This window comes from Atractosteus spatula, chromosome 4 (assembly GCF_055471065.1).
Source record: "Atractosteus spatula isolate fAtrSpa1 chromosome 4, fAtrSpa1.hap1, whole genome shotgun sequence".
In the NCBI taxonomy this organism is placed as follows: Eukaryota; Metazoa; Chordata; class Actinopteri; order Semionotiformes; family Lepisosteidae; genus Atractosteus; species Atractosteus spatula.
This window is the reverse complement of record NC_142709.1, coordinates 43,850,590-43,859,618: the sequence shown is the minus strand read 5'-3', so window position 1 is coordinate 43,859,618 and position 9,029 is coordinate 43,850,590. Positions and strand designations below refer to the sequence as shown.

The following is a 9,029-nucleotide window of genomic DNA, read 5'->3' as shown; positions in this document are numbered from 1 at the left end:
GCGACATACACAGTCGTGTAACTGACAGTTTGAGGTAGCCTATCGTGTAAATTTCGCTTTGTTGCTGATAGGTTAAGCTTTCGAAACTCTGCCCCAAAGTCATGTGACTGATTTTTCGCCCTGTTTCGTTGGTAAAACTCAATGATCACAAGCACCACCATGGTAACTGGGATGTGTAGTTTTTAATTCAGTTTGAATTATAACTGTACGTACTGTCTTCATATTTGGCCAGGGCTTTAAAGAGAAGGCGCGCCAAAAAATCTTGGTGCCGTCGTCTCCGCTTTAAAGGTACCCCCGTGCTGGAAGAATTTGACCTCGGAACGTTTGCCCAGCGTACTATAACTTTGTACTGATCAGAGAGGTTAATGAATGAAAGACTGTATTCAATTCCAGTTTTTGCCATTATGAATACCTGGTTATGCCCTTTGTAATGCTCCTGTGGTATTTCAGAATTTAGGCAATGATATCTTCCAAGATTAGCTGGACAAATTTTTGGTAGTTTGTATCAATGACATTCTGGTGTTCTCTCACTCTTTCAAAGAGCATTTCCTGCACGTCCAACAGGTCCTCTTGCAAATCGTACAGCATCATCTGTACATGAAACTGGAAAAGTGTGAATTTCATGTTTTAGAGGTTACTTTTCTATCACATTTCTCCTGAGGGCCTGCAGATGTATCCCCAGATGATAGCAGCAGTTAGAAACTGGCCTACACCTACTATCTTAACACAGGTACAGTACTTAATGGGATTTGCCAACTATTACCACATTTTGATCTGTAATATCAGCTCATTAATGGCTCCCACACCTCTCTCACAGCTATCTCTAAGAACGGACCTGGTGAGGGTAAGTGAACTTCTGAGGCTTGGAGTATGAGTTGAAACATGGTTTTACTATGGTTTCTCTGCTGAAGCACTCTGATCCATCAATACCTTTTGTTCTTAATGTGGATTCATCAGAAGTAGGTGTGAGGGCAGTTCTTTTCCAGATGTGCAGGCCATCTCAAACCCTCTACCCATGAGCCTACTTTTCCTGAAAGCTAACTTCAGCTGAACAAAATCATAACATTGGTAACAGGAACTTCTGGCAATTAAGCTGGCCTTAGAGGAATGGAGGCATCTTTTGGTGGAGACTGCTCACCCATTCTTGTTTTTTACTAATCACAGAAATTTATCATGTATAGAAAGAGCCAATTGACTGGATCCAAGGCAGGTGAGATGGACTTTATTTTTCTGATGTTTTAATTTAGTCATTTCCTGCAGATCTGGATCCAGTAATGGCAAGGCCAAGGCTCTTTCAAGGATTCATACAACCGAGGAAGCCCTGACAGATCCTCAGCCTGCTGGCATTATTAGGGCAGCTATTTTAGCAGTACAGAAAACAGTGAATGCAGCACTGACTTCTGATCCCATCCCCCAAGAAACACCTTCTAAAAAAGTATTTGTTCCTGTCTCAAACAGATCAAAAGGGATGCAGTGGAGTCACTCTCAGCTGGCTGACCACCCAGGTATACAGCACACCATGGAACTGATGCACCATTATTATTGACAGCTCCATAATAATTATAATAATAATAATTGCTTACACTTAAATAGCACTTTTTCTGGACACTCCACTCAAAGCGCTTTACAGGTAATGGGGACTGGTGGACACCACCAATGTGCAGCATCCACCTGGATGATGCGACAGCAACCATAGTGCACCAGAACGCTCACCACACATCAGCTATTAGTGGGGAGGAGAACAGAGTGATGAAGCAAATTTATAGATGGGGATTATTAGGATGAGAGGTGATATCAACAGGTATGGTAGTAGTAGTAGTATGGTAGTATGGTAGCATTCTAGTCTAGTCTGCAATCATTCAAAAGACCTTAGATGGCATCTGGCAAGACATCTTTACCCTCTGCTAAAGTTAATTTATTGCAATACTTATGGTGACGTAAATTTGGGTTGACTGATCACAAAAACATTTTTTATCTAAAAGGGTTTATGTATGAACAAAAATATCCAGAAATGGATATTTCTGTATTTTTGTCTCATATTTATCTTTTGATCTGAAGTGCAAATTTCAATTGTACAGAGCAATAGTACACAAATGACGAACTTCGTTTCACTGTCCCATTACTTACACTTTCCACTGTACAAAGCAAGCATATGTCATCCAAAATGATTGTCAAATAGCCTGTTAGTGCATAATATAGACAACAACATTTCAGATTCTATTTCAATACAGAATTGCCTGAAATTCAAGATAGTTTGGCCAACAAAGATTAATATTAACATTTACTCTAAGAGTAGAAAGATTGCAAAAAAAAGTTAATATATATAAACAGTTTATGAAAATATGCAATTTAAACAAGCCATTATACAACTCTAAGCAAGTCAATTATCATTCAGCAAAGTCTGTTATATTTTTTGCTCATTTGCAAAATTTAGCTAGTCTTGCGTGTTCACTTAGAAGCTTTCCACTTGCATATGTTGTCTTTATGTCTCTGAGACTGTTAATGTTTTCATGATATTCAGTGCCACTGTTGGCATCTCACATCAGCATACAGAACTTGCATGTCCATCTCTCTGCTCTTCCTCTCCAATTGAGTTGTTTTTTGAGTAAACTTCAAGGCAGCATAATTCAACATATCTGTGTCCTGATTCTGAAAAAAATACATATGATAGATTTTATATTCTGAAAAAAGTAGTTTTGGAATATGTAACTAGTAGACATTTCAGAAGTTTTCTTTTTTATTTGCAAGCTTTAAATACTCTGAATCTGGCCTATATCATTCAAAGATTATGGAATTTTATAATAATAATAATTGCTTACAAGAGTTTTTCTGGACATTCCACTCAAAGCACTTTACAGGAAAGGGGGACTCCCTTCCACCACCACCAATGTGCAGCATCTACCTGCATGATGCGACAACAGCCATAGTGTACCAGAACACTCACCACACATCAGCTATTAGTGGGGAGGAGAACAGAGTAATGAAGCCAATTTATAGATGGGGATTATTACAAGGCCATGACTGGTAAGGGCCCATGGGAAACATGGTCAAGACGCCAGGGTTACACCCCTACTCTTTGCAAGAAACACCGTGGGATCTTTAATGACTACAGAGAGTCATGACCTCAGTTTTACGTCTCATCCAAAGGAGTATAGTGTCCCCGTCACTGTACTGGGGCATTAGGACCCACATAGATTGCAGGATGAGTGCCCCTGCTAGCCCCACTAACACCTCTTCCAGCAGCGGCTGCTGGTAATACTAGTTACACTATTTGATCAATACATGTCTACAGTATGTGTGAAGAAAACTCTGTAACCATTACTGGTTTTCTTAATCTTGTAAAAAAACTATGTAAAACGTTATTTCATTAATCTTCAACTTAAAAAATAACAACTTCAATATTCAATTAAAAAAACATTAAACATGTACTGTACCTGATTCCTTATGGAGACAGAGTTTATACTATCAAGACAAGTTTTTGAATTTCCTGTGAAAAAGACAAAGAAAACATACTCTATTTCAAGGTAATTTTTTCTATTATTTACACTTCTATAATAGTGTGTAGTCTCCTCTACAGCACTTCCCATAAATTAATTATCATTCTGGGTTAAAACCTCAGTAAGCCTTTACTTAATGTTGGCAGCATACTTAAAGGGCAAATATAGATGTAGCCATCTACATAAGGAGTCCATAGGTGAGCCATGGTAGGCATTATGGTGTACGGAGGAGACATGCAGCACCTTATTTTTCCCCTATTGTCAAATGCTGGACTGCACTACAGCTGTAACAATAATAATATTACCAGTTTTATAACTACTATATACAGTACTGTATACAATAATTAATTAATTAATAATTGTGTACTGTACATATAGTATTAGAAAACAAGCCTGGGGACCTCAGATTCAGATCCACCTTCTTCTTAAACATTTTTTGCATCAAATTCTTTAACTCAGTCACTTGCTATCATAATTTGCCATTGTTATTATGGTTTATGAACAAGATAGGGGAGATTGTACAGCTTGTTACAATTCCTTTCACTATCTCTTGGTAGAAAATTCTGCTTTTGTAAATTGTGCTGATTTAAATGTTATCTTGACTCCTCCATAACAGTTGGTAATCATTCCCTTGACATAGGGTGGGATATAGTGCTCCAATGCATCCCAAATCAAGCTGTGTAAACGGGTCCACATGCATTATTCAGGGCTTTTAAGACAGCTGTCAGGTCTCCACTGGACTTCACCTCCTGGACCATCTGATTTGGTCATGTACTGTATGTTGTTAACCTTGTTGCTAACACTGAGAAGAAGATCTTACTCGTGAAAGCAATTCATCAAAATTAATTAAACTAATATAAGGTAAACGACTGAACTTAAACACAATGTGAATCTGTAACTAACATAAAAGTATTCCATTGCAACACAGTTTCCTCAGTTGCTGGATCTAAAAAAGAAAGTTATTTTGTCTTCCACTAGAATACTGTTGTCTTCCAAGACAAAACCACCAGGAGAACACTGTTTCTTATACTATTTACAGTGTAACCTATGCTTTTCTGATTTTACGTGAAGAAAATGAACTTTTCAACAGGAAGGCAATAAAAAAGCACTTTACAGTATTTTAAGATTCATACAGTGTGATAAGCAGCATTTTAAAGTACACTCACTTTAAGAACGAAATTTCACTAATCCAAACTTTGAAATTCGAAAGTTTGAATTTTGGCTGCGAACCTTCTGCGAACATCAGAGTTCAGCGCCACTGAACAGCTGTTTGTTGCTGCGCAGGGGCAAGGCACTGTGGTTAAGGATGCCGTGAGGCAGCAGTCCTTTGTTTATGATCACAGTGAAAGCTTGTGCTGTCATTTTCAAAGTGTTGTTTGGGGTTTGTTCTGTAGTTGCTGTTCATTATGGGGTCTTAAGGATAAGAAAAATATTCCTTAGCATAATAGTCAACAACAGGATACACATTGTTCTAGCCGATTGTTTGGATAACGATCTATTACAAAAGAATGAAAAATGTAAACATGATATTGTTAATTATTTTACAGCTATAGTTGTTCTACAGTTGAGTAGAACTGTGTGTTGTATACTAAGCATGCTATAATGGTCTGTATCGTATTATATGTTTAGGGTGGTTTTTGAGTGAACATGTCTTCGGGTCGGAACAGGGTGGAATTTTCCCCATAAGAAATAATGGAATTTTTATTTTTGATTTACGATCTTCCGCCTTCTGAACAGATTTTCAGGAACGAATTAGGTTCGGATACTGGGGTATGAGTGTATTTAAATATTGCTTATTCTTTTAGTGTACCAAAAATCATTTTCAACAGTGAAAGAGGAATACTGTAACATATTGTGAAGACAATATTCATATTATTTTAACTCATTTCACTAGGATAGTGTGTTTCATAGTGGCAGCTTTGGTAGATTTAGAAACTTTGTTTTGTTTGCCTTGATTTGTTACTAGTGTGGCTGCTTTTCTAGCACTCACATATATTAGACAAATAGCTACAGTATAAGATAGACACTGATGTTTTATCACAGGTAATTTAACAGATGGCTTACCTGCACAGCGTATATTTCTGGTGCAGACAAGGACAGCTATCACAGTCACACACACAGCATTTGCTGCCCCCAAGGCCAGGACAATAGGATAAAGCTCATTTTGACCTGCTGTGTAAAATATGTGGTCTTTCTCATTACATTTATTCACATAATTCATTCTGAACTGCATTAAACATACATCAAATCCATTAATCCATTTTTTTCAAAATGTTTAGTAGAATTAACTGTCATGGGAGAGAGCCTATTCTGGCAATTTGTGGGTTCAAGGAAGGGTACACCCCAGACATAATGCCAGTCCATCGCACAAAGACACAGACATGTACACACTCATACAAGTGTCAGTTTTCCCAGAAGCCAGTTAGCTACAGATGCAGCCATTCAAAATGTGCTGTAAAATCTCGTACCGCGGATTTCCATGCGCAGACTACTGCAGTATGTGACTGACTGGCCAAAATGACCGACAGATGGCACTAGTGGTGCATTAGTTGTTTGTGAAAAAATTGCTGCTTTTAATCTCTTTACTGTGGATGTTTAAATGAGTTTAATATTATATATTAATATGGAAATGTACAACTAAAGGGAAAGTTTGGTCGCAGAGCATAAAAACAAGAGGAGCATAATGTCTCTGAACGTCAAGGCTGGTATTGGTAGTTTAAATAAAAAATTCACTACCGTATTCTACTTCATTCATAAACATCAAGAATAACAAAAAAAGACCACTGAAACCATAATAATGTGTCTGATCATTATTAACAGCATTAATTTAATAATAATACTTCTTATTAAAATTCCTATTTTTGAGACACAATGTTTTAGAACTCAATAACTTTGTGAAAAATGATAGAGCCTTCAAACCACAGGCATTTTAAAGATCGCGATTTGTGAACATTTTCACAGCTTTTTTCAATATCTAGTACCTGGTTGCATTTTTGGAAACCTTAATTTGAATAAAGTGGATCCCTGGTGTAAGCGACATTCATAATGAAAGAAAGCATTATGCTACAAATTCTACAGTATTCCACTTTCTTCATAAACATTTTATGCATCAGTATTTCACTCAGTCACTTACTGTGCTTATTTTGGAAAACTTTTGATGTGCTCGTTTTGATTATACTAAATTTATATACTTAATAAATAGTTATATTATAAGTTTAACCTTTTCTATGAATACTTGTGTTCATTATCGTAGTAAAAAACATTAATATTTTATAATCCGCTTAATAAGGAATATAATATTAAATCGTGAATATAAAGAGATTGATAACAATATTAATTTAAGGATCTAAATATATTTATATAGCTGTATAAATATAAATAAATAGAACTGTATTATCGCAGTCCACTTTCTATGTAAACATCTGCATCAATTTGACTCAATCACTCATGATTACTTGGAAACATTTTTGCCTGTCCTTAACAGCTACAGCTTAAGCTCTGAAGGCAAGTGGCCAGGTGGCACAATGCCTTCAGTGCATCATTGGCTTTTTGGAAGCCTGGGTTTGGTTTCTGCTCATGGCACAAGTTTTCCTTTAACAAATAAACATTTCTTAAAAAACTCAAATAGTAAATATTATGGACACTATATTGACTTGTTTGATGTTTCTAAATATCACAAAGTGTTCAAAGTTAAATTGGATCAACATAAATGGGTTAGGGTTAATTTCTGAAACTCCCTGTTGTCACAAAACCCTGGTGTGTATATGTAGAGTAGAACATGCTTGGGGGATGGGAATGTTTCTCATAGAGATGTTAAAAATTGAAAGGGTTGCCTCTGGCAGGGTTCATCTTAAATTACTTAGAGCCTATGAAGAGCAGAAGCACCTGTGTCGATGTGAGTGGTTTTATAATATATAACATAATAATAATTATTAACAATAATACTAATTAACCAAATAATATAACAAATCAAATTCCAAAACAATTAACTACATAACATCTACTTTTTTCTTTTTCGACTTAATGAGGAAAATACAAAGTCAAATCAAGCAGGATCTCGGAGTGTAACAAGTGCAAAAACATTTTGCATAACAAAACCATGAAAAAAGCAGACCTTAAATTTAGATTGGGTATCTGCGTAGGTATCTGAACAGTTCAAATAAATAAAACTGCAATAAAGTGAGGCAGACAGATTTTATATTCTTCAAGCATAATTAGCTATTTAAGGTTTGTCAAAATCAGATTCTTTGCAATCAGTAAACAACTTCTCAAAAGATACTGTACCCGTTTCTCTCATCTAAACAAAGGTCTGATTTTTTAAAATTTCGAAGCTTTGGATGATATGCCCCAGGGATCTCTTCGTAGTATAATACAAACAAACAAAAGACCTGCTGGGTGACATGCAGGTGTGAAGTAGAGTTAAGAGCTTCTGTTTTAAAAGGTTTTGGATTTACGTTAAGATCTGTATCTGTTGTAACTAGAAATACAATGACGAATATAATTAAGGTTCTACTGTTTAAGTTTAAGCTTTTAAAGTCGTGCAATGTTTAAGTTAGGCAGGAGCATGCCATTATTTCTTATTTTGATTTTCTTAAAAAATGTTTAAAAAATCAGCTTCCCACTTTTACCTTGCCGTAACTATAGCGGGAATGTATCATATTTGGGGATCCTTGATTTGTTTTGTGGAGTCAGTATTTTTCCTTTGATTCATGCGTGCTGCTGGTTTTAGCAGTCTTTGTACTACAGGTATTACGGTACTGTAGTTTGTATCATGGTTAATTGTGGTGTCCATCATGGTTTTGAGTTTAGCGTATTTTATTCTGCTCCGGGCTTTGGAACAGTCTGAGAAATGTCACAAGACTGACAGCGAGTCTTAGTCTTGGTTTACTGGGGAGATATTAGATGTTAAACTAAGGAAGGCATTCAACCCTCACCCCCACAAAGACAAAGGGGATAAAGGCAATACAAATCCATTCAAAAGCATGCAGTGTGTTAACACAAACTCTAACAGAGCCGCTTGTGAGAGTGAGGCAAATTTCTTATCAATTACAGTCACAGTCAGATTTTTAAATTCTTTAGATCCACAAAAACAGTAGTGCAAATGGCAGAGTGATCATATACGGTATAAATTTACTGTATGTACAGTAAGATACCATATGGTCTTAAAACCATATGGTTTCAAAGTATGTGAAATATTTTAATCAATTTATTAATCCAATCTATTTTTACATATCCGGCTATGTAGAAATATAGCCAAAAGGATCACTGTAAAGGTGTGGCGGTGCTGTGGCTAAGGATCTGCTCCTAAGGCTGGAAGGTTGCCGGTTTGAATCCCGTGGCCGGCAAAGGAATTCTACTCCATTGGGCCCCTGACAAGGTACTTAACCCCATCTGCTCTAGGGATGCCATATAAATGACTGACCCTGCACTCTTATCCCAAGCTTCTCTCCTTGTTTGCGTGTCTCATGGAGAGCAAGTTGGAGTATGTGAAAAGTCAAAGTCCTAATACAAGAAATTGTACAGTATATAACC

At 36.5% G+C, this 9,029-nt stretch overlaps 1 protein-coding gene across 1 annotated transcript in view; it reads right to left on the bottom strand.

The window, feature by feature from the left end:
- Window positions 1-453: 453 nt before the first annotated feature.
- The window catches only part of LOC148836351 (uncharacterized), a 44,718-nt gene continuing 36,142 nt past the window's right edge, over window positions 454-9,029 (bottom strand). Inside the window, exons 7-9 of the mRNA XM_088914139.1 lie at window positions 3,435-3,487; window positions 2,542-2,649; window positions 454-603 (exon numbers count right to left, since the gene is read on the bottom strand). Coding sequence (XP_088770265.1) covers window positions 454-603; window positions 2,542-2,649; window positions 3,435-3,487 — 311 coding nt within the window. The remainder of the gene's footprint in view (window positions 604-2,541; window positions 2,650-3,434; window positions 3,488-9,029) is intronic.